This window comes from Nyctereutes procyonoides, unplaced genomic scaffold (genome assembly GCF_905146905.1).
Source record: "Nyctereutes procyonoides isolate TBG_1078 unplaced genomic scaffold, NYPRO_anot_genome, whole genome shotgun sequence".
In the NCBI taxonomy this organism is placed as follows: Eukaryota; Metazoa; Chordata; class Mammalia; order Carnivora; family Canidae; genus Nyctereutes; species Nyctereutes procyonoides.
This window is the reverse complement of record NW_026575040.1, coordinates 3,689,828-3,706,097: the sequence shown is the minus strand read 5'-3', so window position 1 is coordinate 3,706,097 and position 16,270 is coordinate 3,689,828. Positions and strand designations below refer to the sequence as shown.

The 16,270-nt window shown below is 39.6% G+C and overlaps 1 protein-coding gene across 1 annotated transcript in view; it reads left to right on the top strand.

The window, feature by feature from the left end:
- The first annotated feature begins 333 nt into the window (after positions 1 to 333).
- Positions 334 to 16,270, top strand: part of REC114 (REC114 meiotic recombination protein) — a 107,242-nt gene continuing 91,305 nt past the window's right edge. The window contains exon 1 of the mRNA XM_055319617.1: positions 334 to 492. Coding sequence (XP_055175592.1) covers positions 334 to 492 — 159 coding nt within the window. The remainder of the gene's footprint in view (positions 493 to 16,270) is intronic.

Below are 16,270 nucleotides of genomic sequence, written 5' to 3'. Positions count from 1 at the left end.
GGGAAGTTCCAGGCAGCCAAGTTTTCCGAAACGTTCCCGGTTCGAGCAGCTGGACCGTGGCTCGGGCCCAAACGCCGCAGATGCGACGCCAGCCACCACCCACCATCCACAGGGGTCACGGGCCCACTTCCGGGAGGAGCTGCTACTTCCGCTCTGCCCTCCAGCAGCCGCACGTGCACGTGGCCCAGAGCGACGCCCACAATCCCAAGAGCCCCTGCAGGAGCCCTCGGGTCCGCCCATTGGCTGCCACGTACAGCGAAGGTGGGCCTTGGAACTAGCTCACTCCCTGATTGGTTGGCTGTGCAGATTGGCGGGCACATCCGGAGGCCAGATATGGCGGAGGCGGGAAAAGAGTCGGCAGGCGTGGCGCTCCCCGGGGGAGGCACCGCTCAGTGGCCGCTGCAGCGGTATGGCCGTTTCATGCCATTGGGCACTGGAGAGCCCGCCGCGACTGGTCAGGACGCTGGGACAGCCTCTGCCCCCGCATGGAAGGTGAGGCCTGAGGGCGGGAAAGGCCGTGAGGCGCTCACCCCACCCCCACCCCGGGAGGCAGAGACGGAGGACCGCATCCCCGAACGCCACCCTGCGGAAGGAGCGGACACTGCGGGCCCGCGGGCCCGGCCAGCCCACGGCTAACGGGAAGTACACGTAGAATCTCCTAACCCGGCCCACTTCCTCCTCCCGTTGCACGAGGCCGTCGTCAGTCGGGTGTGAGGCTCTTCGCAGGGTGAGCAAGGGGGTAGGGGGCCCTGCCCTCGTTGAGGTTCCTAGTCCAGTGGAGGACGTGGTATTTATCCAAATAACTTTATCGTCTTTTTTTTTTTTAAGATTTTATTTATTCATTCATGAGACACACAGAGAGAGGCAAAGACACAGGCAGAGGGAGAAGCAGGCTCCATGCAGGGAGCCCGACGGCGGACTCGATCCCGGGACCCCGGGGTCATGCCCTGGGTCAAAGGCAGGCGCTCGACCGCTGAACCACCCGGGCGCATAAAGCGTCCCAACTTGATGATTATTTAAACCAGTTCCACATCCCTTATGTGGGAAAGAGGATTGAATGGTCCATGAGCAAGTGGTCATGCCACCAGCAGTCTAGCACTCACACAGAAGGTGGACTACGTTTGAATTCTTACTTTGCCACTTTGAATCTCTGTGACCTTGGTTAAGTTATTGATCTTCTCTGTACCTTATTTAACTTACCTTAAAATGGAGATATTAATAGTATCCACTTTATAGAATTGTGAGCAATGAATAAGTGAATATATATATGTGTGTGTATATATATATATATATATGTATATGTTACATATATATGTAACTTAAAACAGTCCTGGAAAAATTATTATTATAATTTATATAATAGAATTCTATATAGAATTGTTGTGAGCAATGACTAAGTAAATATATATATATATAACTGGTATAATTTATATAATAGAATTCTTTATAGAATTGTGAGAATGAATAAGTAAATATATATATATATATATATATATATATATAAGTTACATATATATATGTAACTTAAAACAGTCCGGTAAAATTATTATTATAATTTATATAATAGAATTCTTTATAGAATTGTGAGCAATGAATAAGTAAATATATATTATATTATTATATGTTATATTATTTAAGTTATATATAACTTAAAATAGTCCTGGTAAAATTATTATTTTTTTATTTTTATTTTATTTTATTTTAATTTTTTTATTGGAATTCAGTTTGCCAACATATAGTATAACACCCAGTGCTCATTCCGCCAAGTGCCCCCCTCAGGGCCCATCACCTAGTCACCCCAACCCCCTGCCCACCTCCCTTCCCACTACTCCTTGTTCATTTCCCAGAATTAGGAGTCTCTCATGTTTTGTCACCCTCACTGATATTTTCACTCTTTTTCTCTCCTTTCCCTTTATTCCCTTTCACTAATTTTTATATTCCCCAAATGAATGAGACCATATAATGCTTTTCCGATTGACTTATTTCAGTCCTGGTAAAATTATGTAAGTGTTTGCTGTTATTTGTTGTGGTGGTGGTATATATATATATATATATATATATATATATATATATATTTTTTTTTTTTTTTTTTAAGATTTTATTTATTTATTCATGAGAGACACAGAGAGAGGGAGAGGCAGAGACACAGGCAGAGGGAGAAGCAGGCTCCATGCATGGAGCCCGACATGGGACTCAATACCGGGATTTCAGGATCACGCCCTGGACCGAAGTGCTAAACCACTCAGCCGGGCTGCCTGTGGTGGTATATTTCAATGCTAAGAATTGCGAGTCATTCAGTTCCTTTTGGTCTGGTTTGACTATGTGATGTGGGTCCTGAGTTTTACATTATGCCTGTGCATGTGTATGTTAGTACAGTTTAGGCCACAGTGGGTAGAAGAGTAAAAGAACAAATATTTCAGGTAGAGTTTGCAGCATGTGCAAAGGCCCTACACCTGGAAAACCTCAGCACAGATGATGTACACAGAAAAAGAATAAGGCTGGTACTTTAGAAAACAAAGGGGGAGTGATAGCACAAGATAGGATTATCTGGAGAGGCCTGGTGAACATTGGCCTAAAACCACTTGGAAGCTACTAAAGGGTTTTTTAAGCAGGACAATTTTCATATTTGAAAAATCACTCTAGCTGAAGTCTGAAGAAGTTGAAAGGGAATATGAGTAGATTAAGGAAGACCACTTGGAATGCTGTTGTAGCAGGCAAACAATGATAATGACTTAGACTAGGATGACGGTGGTTGGGGAGGACGGCAGTAGGGATAGGGAAGTTGGGCATATTAAAAGTGTATTTTGGAGGCCAACATGGTAGGACTTGGAGGTTGATTGGATATGGATGGTGACAGTAAAGGACTTCTGGGTTTCTTGCTGGAGCAACTGGTAGATGGTTGGGGAATGGAAAACATTGGAGGACGAACAGTGAGAGAAAGATCCAAGGCTTCAGTTTTGGATATATTGAGTTTAAATGTGTTTGTGAAGCATTCAAGTGGAAATGTTGAATAGGTAAGTTGGGTATACTGGTATAGAAGAAAGATGTAGAAGAAAGATACTGGTATAGAAGAAAGAATTGAAAGATGACTGATCTATAATTGTGTTATAAAAAACTAGGGATATTTAAGGAATATTCAGTTTCTGAGACTGTCCAACAGGTTCCTTCATATTCTCTTAACGCCCCTGCAAACCCCATCTCCTAAGGCATCTGCCTTGGGTGCATTGGCTCAGATGCATATGGGTAACTCTCAGATTCTTATCCTGCAACCCAGAGGCCATGGACATTTGGCTATTGTAAGGAGTTCATTGTTATTACAGTTATTTTCCTCCTCCTTTTTGCAAAGCTCTTCATAATTGCTTATGAGGAATGGCACTTTTCAACAGTTTTCAAATGTTTGGCATAAAGCCACAGCTATAGTGACAAGAGATGAAGTTGGTTTTTGCAGTGCTTTTGAAAACTGAACATTTGTACCTTCCTTTGAATCTGTGCTGAAGCATCCTACCTGCTGTGATCAGTTTCAGCCTAGGTCTCTCATTTTTCTTTTTGGAAAAACGAAAGAGAAAACAAGATTTGTTCTATTTTATGTGCACTGTGACTATTGTGCAATAGTAATAATAAAAGATGAGCCATCTAAAGAACTGTACTAAGTCCCATGTGAATTTCTTATTTTAAAAATGTGTGGTACCTGCAGTAAAAAAAAATGTATGTTAGGTAAAGCATAAAAATATATTATTGTGGAGGATAGAGTCATTCTGGTCGTTTTTCCCTAGGGAACTTTCAGGCTGAACCTTGGTTGAAACTACTTTGAGCTTTTTCACTTTTTTCTGAAATTATAGGAAGAACTGATCTGGTATTGTTCTATATAGTTACTTAATTACAGGGATTTCATCTCAATGGCCACATGCTAGTGACCACAAAAATGTTGACTCGAGAAAATATGGATACTTCTAAGACTTGAAATCCTGGTTGAGAGGGGAGGTCAAGTTTGAGACATAAATATTATGCATAGAACATCTAATATGTGTGTATCGATTTGATTTATTTGTTTGAATTGAATTATTTTTCTGAAAAGCAACTCTCTGGAGATAAGCAACAATTTGGAAGCAAACTTTTTGTAATACTGTAAAAAAAAAAGTGAAAAAAAAATCAGTGGTTTAGAACCCTGCTACTCAGACTTCTTGTGCATAGAAATCACACGGAGATTCTTTTTTAATGCAAATTATGACTCAGTAGATCTGGTATGCGGAATAAAATTCTGTAGTTCTAGCAAGTTTCCAGATGATGCTGATGGTTCTAGGACTACACTTGGAGAGACAAGGGTTTAGAAGACCTTGCATGAAAGGGGAGCCATAGAGTAAAATTAATAAAATGAATCTATGGAGTTATGAAGTAAGTCAATCAGATTCATAATGAATATGCAAATATTTTGTTAATAGGGTTAATATTTAAGCCATCTGTCATTTAAGCGGAATGAACAAATGAAATACAAACTTGAACTTGGTTTTAATTCCTTACATCTGTTAGCCCAAGCCTTTCTGAAAAGATTATCATAATAACAGATTGGTCCATTTTGTGTATTTTATATCTGAATATAATTTAGCCTACTAATTTGAGAATAATTTTGAAAGGTGATGCTAATTGTAGGTTGCTTTTAAAGTTTTACCATGTTTTTCAGATTCCAGAATTTCTTAGACATGCCCTAATTGGTGGAACCCGACAATTTCTTATTTTTTCCATTCAAAGGGGAAAAAAACCCTTTAATTTAATTTTTATAAGAGGAACTTAAAATAATTGCCCTACTTAGAAATTAAGAAATAGAATATGAAGTTTGTACTTGAGATGAACTTCTAAATGCAGATTCAACATACTGGATATACGTCCGGTCCTCTCAACAGTGTCCTTTTTTCATTGTATCCCTAGTGCAGGTATGTTAACTAGCATATGATTGCTAGGTACTCAGTGAATGTTTGAATGTGTACTAAGTTTTCTAAACTTTCCTTATGATAATGTGATAATTATAGCACAATAGCTACTATTTATTAGGTGTTTACTCTGGTATATCTCTTACAGAAGTCCTCTGTAACAAATGTTATCATACCGTTTTATAGATAGGTAAACTAAAACTCAGAGAGGTTCAGTGGCTTGCCCCAGAATGCGGGGATAAGTTAAGAATAAAGAATTTGTTCAGAGCCTGGTTTTCGTGCCTCTAAAGGTTGTGCTTCCTGCCACTATGCTGTTTGTCTTCAAAGTGTTGATGTTTCATATAGGGAATAGCAGTTCAATGATGTAGATGAAGGATTTTGAGATTAACATACAGTGAAAAATGATAAAAATGACAGTAGTTTTTGTTTTAAGATTTTTAATTTATTTATTCATGAGAGACACACCGATAGAGAGGCAGAGACACAGGCAGAGGGAGAAGCAGACTCCCCACAAGGAGTCTGATGTGGGACTTGACCCCGTGCCCCTGGATCATGCCCTGAGCCGAAGACAGACTCTCAACTGCTGAGCCACCCAGGTGTCCCGACAGTAGGTTTTTTTTTAAAGGAAAATTTAAGATTCAGTAAAACTTCAAGAAAATGAATTTTTAAATAGTAAAATAGTAGTTCTTCTTTACATGTCTGGTAATTTTTGATTGGATGCCTGATGTTGTGAATTTTGCTCTGTTGGATACAGGATATTTTTGTATTTCTATAAATATTCTTGAGTTTTCTGGGCTAAGTTATCTGGAAACATTTTGATCCTTTCAAGTTTTTGGTTTTGTGTATGTGTTTTTTTTTTTTTAGATTTTATTTACTTGAGAGAAAGCATGCATAAGCAGGGGTGGGGAGTAGAGGGAGAAGCAGACTCCCCACTGAGCAGGGAGCCTGCTGTGGGCTCTATCCCAGGACTTTGGGATCAACTCCAGCTGAAGGCAGATGCTTAACTGACTGAGCCACCAGGTGCCCCTGATCCTTTGAAGTCTTGCTTTTAAGCTTTGTCAAGTGGGACCAGAGCAACATTTGACGTGGGGCTAATTTTTTTTCACTCCTGAGGCAAAACTCTTCAGGGTATTCTTATCTAAAGCCCTGTAAACTATGAGGGTTTTCACCTACTGAGAACAGGCTGTATTCCCTGCCCTGTGTGAGGTCTCGGGATTGTCCCCTTAAATCTTTTCAAGTGCTTCTTTGCCCAGTCTCACACACATATATGCCATATGCTGAAGAGTTAAGGAGTCTCTGCAGGTATCGGGAGTTCTCTCTCTGGTACTCTGTCCTGTGAACTGTCGCCACACTGTCCTCCCAGGACTCTCAGCTTGTCCCCTCAACTCAGGGCACCTCACCCTTTTCTACCTTGGCTTCTCCAAGTTCTTCTATGTACTTTGACCTAGAAACTTTCTCCAACAAGTAATCTAGGGCATTCGTAAGGCTTACCTCCTTTGTTTTCCATTATTTCTCAGGAATCATTTTTTTTAAAATTTATGATAGTCACAGAGACAGGCAGAGACACAGGCAGAGAGAGAAGCAGGCTCCATGCATCGGGAGCCCGACGTGGGATTCGATCCCGGGTCTCCAGGATCGCGCCCTGTGCCAAAGGCAGGCGCCAAACCGCTGCGCCACCCAGGGATCCCCAGGAATCATGTTTTTTATTACCTGATATCCAGTGTCTTGAAAACTGTTGTTTCCTCTCATTTGTCCTTTTTTTTTTTTTTAAAGATTTTATTTATTCATTCATAGGGACACAGAGAGGCAGAGACACAGGCAGAGGGAGAAGCAGGCTCCACCCAGGGAACCTGAGGTGGGACTTGATCCCGGGTCTCCAGGATCACACCCTGGGCTGCAGGCGGCACTAAACTGCTGCGCCACTTTGGCTGCCTTCATTTGTCCTTTTTATTAGTTGTTTTAGGCAGAAGAGTAAATTTGGTCCCTGATACTTTGTTGGTCAGAAATGGAAGTCCATAGAGGGTCATTTGATTCAGTTCCACATTGTCATTTTCCACTTCAGTTCATCATGCGTTCAACAAAATACTATTAAATTATCTACTTAGCATTTAGTTAGGCACTGGAGAGGCTATTGGAACTGTCTTTGTGTTTCATCATGATCTTAAAATATCGGAGCAGTCAGGCACAGGATTACAAGCACAGGCAGGGCCTGATGATAGAGCAGTGTTTCTCAAGGTGTCATGGGCTGACTGCTTCAAAGTCTCTTGTAGTGCGTATTGAAAATGCTGTTTCATGGTTCCTGTGCTTAGACCTAATGAATCAGCATCTCTGGCGCTCTAGGTTATGTTTATGTACTGTAGTCCATCCTCATACTTAAATTCTGAAGGAAAGGTGAGGAAGAAAGAATAACTGACAAAGTAATACTGATACTAGATAGCTCTTTACAATTTGTAAAGTATTTTTGTCAACTTTTTCTAATTCTCATAAGTCTTTAGATCTATCTTACTACCATTTTATAGAAGAAGCCGAGGCCTGCCTAGGTTCAGTGGCTTGTCAAAGGTTTACATAGGAAATAGAACTAATTCTTAAAGTCAGGTCTTCCTCAAGCCAGTCCTCATTGTGCTGTAAACTACCACTTCCTATAATGGCATTTTCTCTTATGTAGACGTAGGATTCTCTTTGAGAGTTATTATTCTTTCAGATAGCTTGCTTTTTCGGAAGAGTTAACAGGTTATATTTTATATTAATTAGGATTGATATTGACTCTGAGTAACAGAAAATATAACAGTGGATTAAACAAGGTTAAAGTTTATTTTTCTCCACATAAAACTGCAGGGCTGGTATAATATTCCACAGTGTCAGGAACTGAGCAGTCTTCTGTTTTGTTCCTCTGCCACCTTAGGCCATGGTCTAACAGTACAAGATAGAATTGATATCTAGGCAGCTTGGTCAAGAAAGGGATCAAGAAGTAAAAAAAAGATATATACCTGCTGTCTCTTAAGGAAGATTTCCCATAAGCTATCTACTAATGCTACCTGCTACAGCACAGTGGCCAGAACTTAGAGGTGTGGCCATTCTAACTCACGGACAGCTGTCATATGTAGTCTGTATTCCACAGGATCATGTGTCCAGCTAAAACCCAGCAGTTCTGTCACCATATGGAAAGGAAAATGGATATTAGAGAATTGTTAGAAGTTGCCACACACTTTTCTGAATCTGGAGACGGCTAAAAAATGAAGGCTTATTCCTGGGATCTCTGGTTGGAACTCAAAGGCATTTTCTAATAATAACAATAATCAAAATACCCTGTTATTTAGTGCATAATTACAATATGGCCATAGGTATGTATCACTACTTGTGGGTTTGTGTGTGTGTGTGTGTTTTGTCTGGGTATTATGTTCTTGTAATTATGTTTATTATTGTTAACACTTAGCAAAATACTGAATTTTTGTAGTTTGGTAATGGGTATGTAGCAGAATCACTTTCATTAGCATATATGCTCTACTAGTTTGTTGAAATAATTTATAAGTCACTTTAGTTACCAAGAGGGAAGCAGCTCATGGCCTACTTAACAATCTTGCATATTTTTCATATTTTGTAATGCATAAATACCTTAAGGCCAATATATAGAGTGGTGACACTTTCTGAGGGGGTCTAAAAAAGCAGGGGTCTAAAAAAACCTCCTTAATTGAGTACATAATTTGTCACATCTGAAGAGTAACACTGTTTTAACCTTAAGAAATAAATGCATTTGAAATACTTCTCGGTATTTTCATATATTTCTTTTAACTTTATTGTTTAACTTTATTTTTTGCTTTATTTTTTTAGACAGGGAGAGGGGAAGGTAGGGCAGAGAAGAGAGAGAGAATCTTAAGCAAGCTCCAGTCCAGTGCAGAACCCAGTATGGGACTCTATCCAACAAACCATGAGATCATGACCTGAGCTGAAATCAGAGTTTGTTGATTAATCAACTGAGCTATATATTTTCTTTTTTTTTTAACGTTAGATTAGTGTTATAGTACAGTCTTGCCCAAATACATGCATATAAAATATTAGAAGACTCTCTGATTTAACCAATGTATAAGCTGTTCCTGAAAAGCCAAATTGTAATAGGCAAATTCTATATGTCCATGTGTCCTACCATATTGATGTTGAAATACCACAATAGAGGTCAGGTTGATAATCTTTTTCACAATATTTTATTGAGATGTAATTGACATAACATGTCAATGTTTAGGCATGTATAAGTTTTAGATGTATAGCATAATGGTTTCAAATATGTATATATTATGAAGTGATTACCACAATATTTAGTTAATATCCATAAACTTACATAGTTATAAAGTATTTTTCATGTGATCAGAGCTTTTTATTTTTTATTTTATTATTTTTTTTAAAGATTTTATTCATGAGAGAGATAGAGAGAGGGGCACAGGCACAGGTAGAGGGAGAAGCAGGCTCCATGCAGGGAGCCTGATGTGAGACTCGATCCCGGGTCTCCAGGATCACGCCCTGGGCTGAAGGTGGTACTAAACCGTTAGCTCAGCCACCCAGGCTGCCCTTCTTCTTCTTCCTTCTTCTTCTTCCTTCTTCCTTCTTCTTCTTCCTTCTTCTTCCTTCTTCTTCTTTCTTCTTCTTCAAGATTTTGTTTCTTTATCCATGAGAGACAGAGAGAGAGAGAAAGAGGCAGAGACAGGCAGAAGCAGGCTCCCGGCAAGGAGCTGAATGTGGGACTTGATCTCGGATCCCCGTGATCGGGCCCTGAGCCAAAGGCAGATGCTCAACCACTGAGCCACCCCGGCGTCCCAAGAACTGTCCCGAGAACTTTTTTTAAAAAAAGATTTTGTGTATTTATTTGAGAGAGAGAGCATGAGCATGGGGAGGGGGAGAGGGAGAGGTACAAGCAGACTTTCCTCTGAATGTGGAGTTTTTCACAGGGCTTGATAGGGGGTGGGTGTGGGGGGTTGGAGGGGTTGGGAAAGGGTTTGGATCCCAGGACCCTGAGATCATGACCTGAGCTGACTGAACCACCCAGGTGCCCTAGTGATGAGAACTTTTAAGATCTCGCCCCAGAAATTTTCAAATATACAATATCGTATTGTTAGCTATACTCCTCATATTGTGTATTAACATCCCCAGAACTTATAAGTGAAAGCTTGTACCTTTTGACCACATTCATGTATTTTTCCTACCCCTGATCTCTATTCTTCACCAATCTGTTCTCCGTTTCTATGAATTTAGCCTTTTTTTTTTTTTTTTTTTTGGTTTCACATGTAGGTAAGATCTTCCAGTATTTGTCTTTCTGTGTCTGGCTTATTTTACTTAGTGTAATGTCCTTAAGGTGCATCCATATTGTTGCAAGTGGCTGGATTTACTTTTTTTGCGGCTGAATAATACTCTATTGTGTGTATATATGTCTCAAATTATCTTTATTCTTCCATCTGTTGACACTTAGATTGTTTCCATGTCTTGGCTATTATAAACAAAGTTGCAATGAACAAGGAGTGCAGCTGTATCTTTAAGATAATAATTTCATTTCCCTCAGATATATACCTAGAAGTAGATTTGCTGGATCATGTGGTATTTCTTTGATTTTTTTAAAAGATTTTATTTATTTATTCATGAGAGACACAGAAGGAGAGAGAGGCAGAGACACAGACAGAGGGAGAAACAGGCTCCATGCAGGGAGCCTGACGGACTCCACCCCGGGTCTCCAGGATCACGCCCTGGGCTGAAGGCAGCGCTAAACCGCTGAGCCACCCAGGTGTCCCCATTTCTTTGATTTTTAAAAAAATATTTTATTTGAGAGAGCCAGCGAGCAAGAGAGAGAGCATGAGCAGGGAGGGAGAGGGAGAGGGAGAGGGAGGAGAAGCAGAAGCAGATACAGACTCCTTGCTGCAATGCTGGGCTCCATCCCAGGGCTCTGGACTCACGACCTGAGCTGAAAGCAGATGCCCAACCGACTGAGCCATCCAGGCACCCTGATTTTTTTTTTTTTGAGGAACCTCTATACTGTTTTTCTTTGTGGCTGTACCAATTTATATTCCCACCAATAGCATACAAGTGTTCCCTTTTCTCCATATCCTTGCCAGGATGTGTTATTGCTTATCTTTTTGATAATAGCCATTCTAACACATGTGAGGTGATAACTCATGATTTTTGGTTTATATTTCCCTGATGATTAGTGATATTGAGCACCATAATATATACCTTTTGAACATCTTTTGAGAAAATGTCTTTTTAGGTCCTTTTCCCATTTAAAAACTGGATTATTTGCTTTCTTTGCTATTGAGTCATATAACTTGCTTATGTATTTTGGATGTTAGCCCCTTGTTAGATATGTGGTTTACAAATATTTTCTCCCATTCCATGGTTATCTTTTCATTTTGTTAATCATTTCTTATGCTGTGCAGAAACTTTTTAGTTTGATATAGTGCAGTTGCTTATTTTTGCTTTTGTTGCTTGTGCTTTAGGTGTCATATCCAAGAAATCATTGCCTAGACCAATGTCAAAGAGCTTTTTCTCTGTGTTTTCTTCTAGGAGTTTTATGGTTTCAGGTCCTACAATTTAGTCTTCAATCCCCCCACCCCTTTATTTTTTTAAATGTTGATGGGTCCCCCCCCTTTTTTTTAACATTTTATTTATTTATTCATGAGAAACACAGAGAGAGAGAGAGAGAGAGAGAGAGAGAGAGAGAGAGACAGGCAGAGACACAGGCAGAGGGAGAAGCAGGCTTCATTCAGGGAGCCTGATGTGGGACTTGATCCTGGGTCTCCAGGATCATACCCTGGGCTGAAGGCTGTGCTAAACTGCTGAGCCACCCAGGCTGCCCTCTTCAATCCCCTTTGAGTTAATTTTTGTGAGTGATGTAAAATGGGGGACTAGTTTCATAGTTTCATGTGTGAATATACAGTTTTCCCAGCACTGTGTATTGAAGAGACTATCTTTTTTCCATTGAGTCTTCTTGGCTCCCTTGTCAAGTATTAGTTGACTGTATATGAATGGGTTTATTTCTGGGTTCTCGATTCTGTTCCATTGGTCCATGTGTTTGTTTTTATGACAATACCATACATACTTTTTTTATTACCTGAATCTTAAGCCACAGTTAGATTAGGAACCAGAAAGAAGATATAAATATGATAAATGTTTCCTCTGACACCTTAAAATTAATATTTTTCTGTGATGACTTGGTCATTAGAAATAACATTTTTCTTTGAGCTTTCCGTATTGTGCTAATGTGAACATTCTAATAAAATGATAAATCATCACTCATTAGAAGTATTTCCCAAGAACCTAAAATAAGTAATTTTTTCCCTCAAACACCTGGATTATATTAGGCATTATGGTATTTGGAATTTGTTAAGAGAGTGCTTGTAGAATCTTTGTCCTTCTCAGTATGCTGAATACCTTTACTTAACCATACTTCTACCTAATCAACAAAGAAAATGGAAGCCTCTTGTAAAACTTTTTGTTATAAAGAAATTAAAACATAATCAAAGATAGTGTAGTAGGCCAACATGTATGTATTACCAGCTTCAAGAGTCATCAGCTCATGACTAGCCTGGTTTCATCTATATCCTATCCTCGTCCATTTTGTTATTTTGAAGCAAATCTAAGACATCATACCATTTCATCAATTATTTCAGTTATTTCTAAAAGGTAAAGACTTACTCATAATACCATTTTTGCCCTAAAAAGTTCCTTAATATTATCAAATATGCAGTGTTCAGATTTTGAATAGTCTTTTAATTGTCATAATTCTCTTTCAACAGAACCATCCATTGTGATTGGTATATCTTTTAATCTTTAAGTTTTCTTTGTTATGTTTCCCTGACCCATCTTTCTCCCTTCCTTGCAATTTGTTGGGAAAAAAAAACCAACAGAGTTTCTGATGGTATGGATTTTGCTGACTGCATCTCTGTGGTGCAGTTAAGGTGAGTCTTTGGCCTTTGTATTTCTTGTGAATTGATAATTGAAGGTAGGTATTTGATCAAGTTCAGCTTGGGTTTTTTGTTTTTGTTTTTTTGGCAACCGTACTTAAAGGGGGTTTGGTTTTCTTCCTATTGGAAGTATGTAGTACCTGTTTATTTCTCTTTGTGTTGTTATAGGTAGAACCTATAACCTGGAACTCTAGAGCCGTTGATTAGGAATGCAGAAGGTGATATCCTAATTTTATCTTTTTTTCTTAATTTATTATTTGGAATATAAAAATATTTCATATTCTTTACAGAAGTAAAGAAAAAGTTCTTCATATCTGCTACTTTAGCTGGTGATTGGTTTGTATAGGAGAGTTAGGATAAATACTTAATTCTTTGCCTTCATTTACTGCTTAAAATTTTTTTTTAGAATCCTCTAGTGCTGGACAGTGACTTTTTTTTTTGAGATTTTATTTATTTATTCATGAGAGACAGAGACAGAGAGAGAAAGAGAGAGACAGAGACATAGGCAGAAGGAGAAGCAGGCTCTCCAAGGAGGGGGCCTGATGCAGGACTTGATCCTGGGACTCCGGGATCACATCCTGGGCTGAAGGCAGACGCTCAGCCACTGAGCCACCCAGGTGTCCCTGGACAGTGAGTTTTTTATTTTTAAGACTGGAAGCTTTTAAGATCTTCCTCTATCCATTCAATTCAGGATTTTTATCAGGATGTGTCTAGTGTTTTGATTGCCCCACCCTCACCATCAATGCCTGGGATTTAAACCCCTGGTATCGGGATCCCTGGGTGGCGCAGCGGTTTGGCGCTTGCCTTTGGCCCAGGGCGCGATCCTGGAGACCCGGGATCGAATCCCACGTCGGGCTCCCGGTGCATGGAGCCTGCTTCTCCCTCAGCCTATGTCTCTGCCTCTCTCTCTCTCACTGTGTGACTATCATAAATAAAAAAAAAAATTTAAACCCCTGGTATCTGTCTCAGGCCTTTCTGCAGTCATGGGATAGTTCTTGCTTGTTGAATCATTGCCTTTCCTCAGTCTCTTTCTCCCCTTCCGCTTATCTGTTATCCTTAACATTTGTTCTGGATCTGAATTGTTTCTCCACACTGTCTTATCTGGTACACATGAATTCTTCCTCTTTGTAGTTCTGCTCTGTGTTTCTAAATATTTCTCCTACTTGTTTTTTCAGACCATTAATTTGGTTTCAACAATGTCCATCCAGTTCTTCAATTAAACTATTGAGTTTCTTTCCTTAGTTTTTATATTTATAAGGCATATATTTAGCTCCAAGACTCTGCTTAAGTCTTAATTATATATATATATAAAAAATATATATATAATTATATGTGTGTGTGTGGTGTGTGTATGTTTTGGTTCAGGCTGTTGTGTATCTCCTTTGGCAGTTTTGTTCCACTAGGAGCCACCTATTCTGGGTTTTCTGTTTGTTCTTCATTACTTTAGCCTACTGAGTATATTGTTATTTTCCTTTTTCTAACTTAATGCTTTTTTTACCCTTGTAGCTCAAGCCCAACAGTGAATAGATATCATAAGCGGTAAGTGTGGGGAGGTACATGAGTGTCAGCCTTCTGGGCCTTCTGTAAAGGAGTAGGAAAGACTCAGCTAGGTAAGTTGTCCAGCTTCATGGTGACATCTTAGAGGCTGAGTGGCCAGTAGGAATTTTAAAGTAAAAAGGCTAGTATCCTTTTTGAGGGTCCACCAGTTTCTAGGAGTTAGGTTCTTTCCCAAGAACTGGGACATTCCTATCTTTGTCCTTGGGTTCTTTGCTCAAACGAGAGTTTCCTTTCCCTTGAGGGTAGAGAAAATATGCCATCTCTTTTTATCTGGATCCTAAGACCTCAACCCATCCTTCTGGCTCATTTGGATGCTGAATCTTAGTAACTGCTCAAAGAGAGGTTATTGGTATTTGGTTTGGATGTGAGAAGGGAACACTGCAAGGATGCAAGCTACCATTTTTCCTAACCTCCTTGGAAGTCTCTAATTAGATACATTTTTTAAAAGATTTTATTTACTCATGAGAGACACAGAAAGAGAGAGAGGCAGAGACACAGGCAGAGGGAGAAGCAGGCTCCATGCAGGGAGCCTGATATGGGACTCAATCCCAGGACTCCAGGATCACGCGCTGAGCCAAAGGCAGACACTCAACCGCTGAGCCACCCAGGTGTCCCTCTAATTAGACATTTTCAAAGTGTAAGAACATACTATAAAGATCTTTTAGATGAAGGATTGCAACAAATATCTGAAAAATAGTAAGTATTGAATTCCCAGATATCTGGTTAACCCTCTCATGCCTTCACATCTTTGTTCAAGCCTCATCTAATCACTGATGCCTACCCTGACTAGCCTATGTATATTATAGCTTTCACACCCTGTTTTACACTCCTGATCCCTTCCCTGCTTTATTGTTTTCCTACCAGCCGTACTTTCCAATATATGCTAAGTGATTTACTTAATTATGTTAAGTGATGTGTGTAGAGCATCTGACACCCAGAATGGATAATTTTTTTTTAATATTCTACTCCCCTAGAATGGGAGAAGATATTTGCAAATGACATATCAGGTAAAGGGCTAGCATCCACGATATATAAAGAACTTCTCAAACTCAACACCCTACAAACAAAGAATCCAGTCAAGAAATGGGAAGAAGCTATGAATAGGCATTTCTCCAAAGAAGACCTACACATGGCCAACAAGAACATGAAAAAATGTTCCACATCACTGGTCATCAGGGAAATACAAATCAAAACCACGATGAGATACTGCTTTACACCAATGAGAATGGCTAAAATTAACGAGACAGGAAACAATAAATGTTGGAGAGGATGTAGAGAAGGGGTAACCCTCTTGCACTGTTGGTGGGAATGCAAACTGGTGCAGCCACTCTGGAAAACAGTGGTTCCTCAGGAAGTTAAAAATAGAGCTACTCTATGACCCACCAATTGCATCACTCGGTATTTACCCCAAAGAAACAGATGTAGTGAAATAACGGGACGCCCCAATGTTTGTAGTGGCAATGTCCACTAGCCAAACTGTGGAAGGAATTGAGATGTCCTTTGATAGATGAATGGATAAAGAATATGTGGTCTATATACACAATGTAATGTTACTCAGCCATCAAAAAGGATGAACATCTACTATTTACATTGATGTGGATGGAACTGGGAGGTATTTGCTGAGTGAAATAAATCAATTAGAGAAAGACAATTATATAGTTTCACTAATATGTGAAATATAAGAAATAGTGAAAGAAACCATAAGGGAAGGAGGGGAAACTGAATGGAGAAAATATTAGAGAGGAAGACAAACCACGAGAGACTCTTGACTCTGGAAAATAAACAGAGGGTTGCTGACAGGGAGGTGGATGGGATAATAGGGTGATGGGCACTAAGGAAGGCACGTGA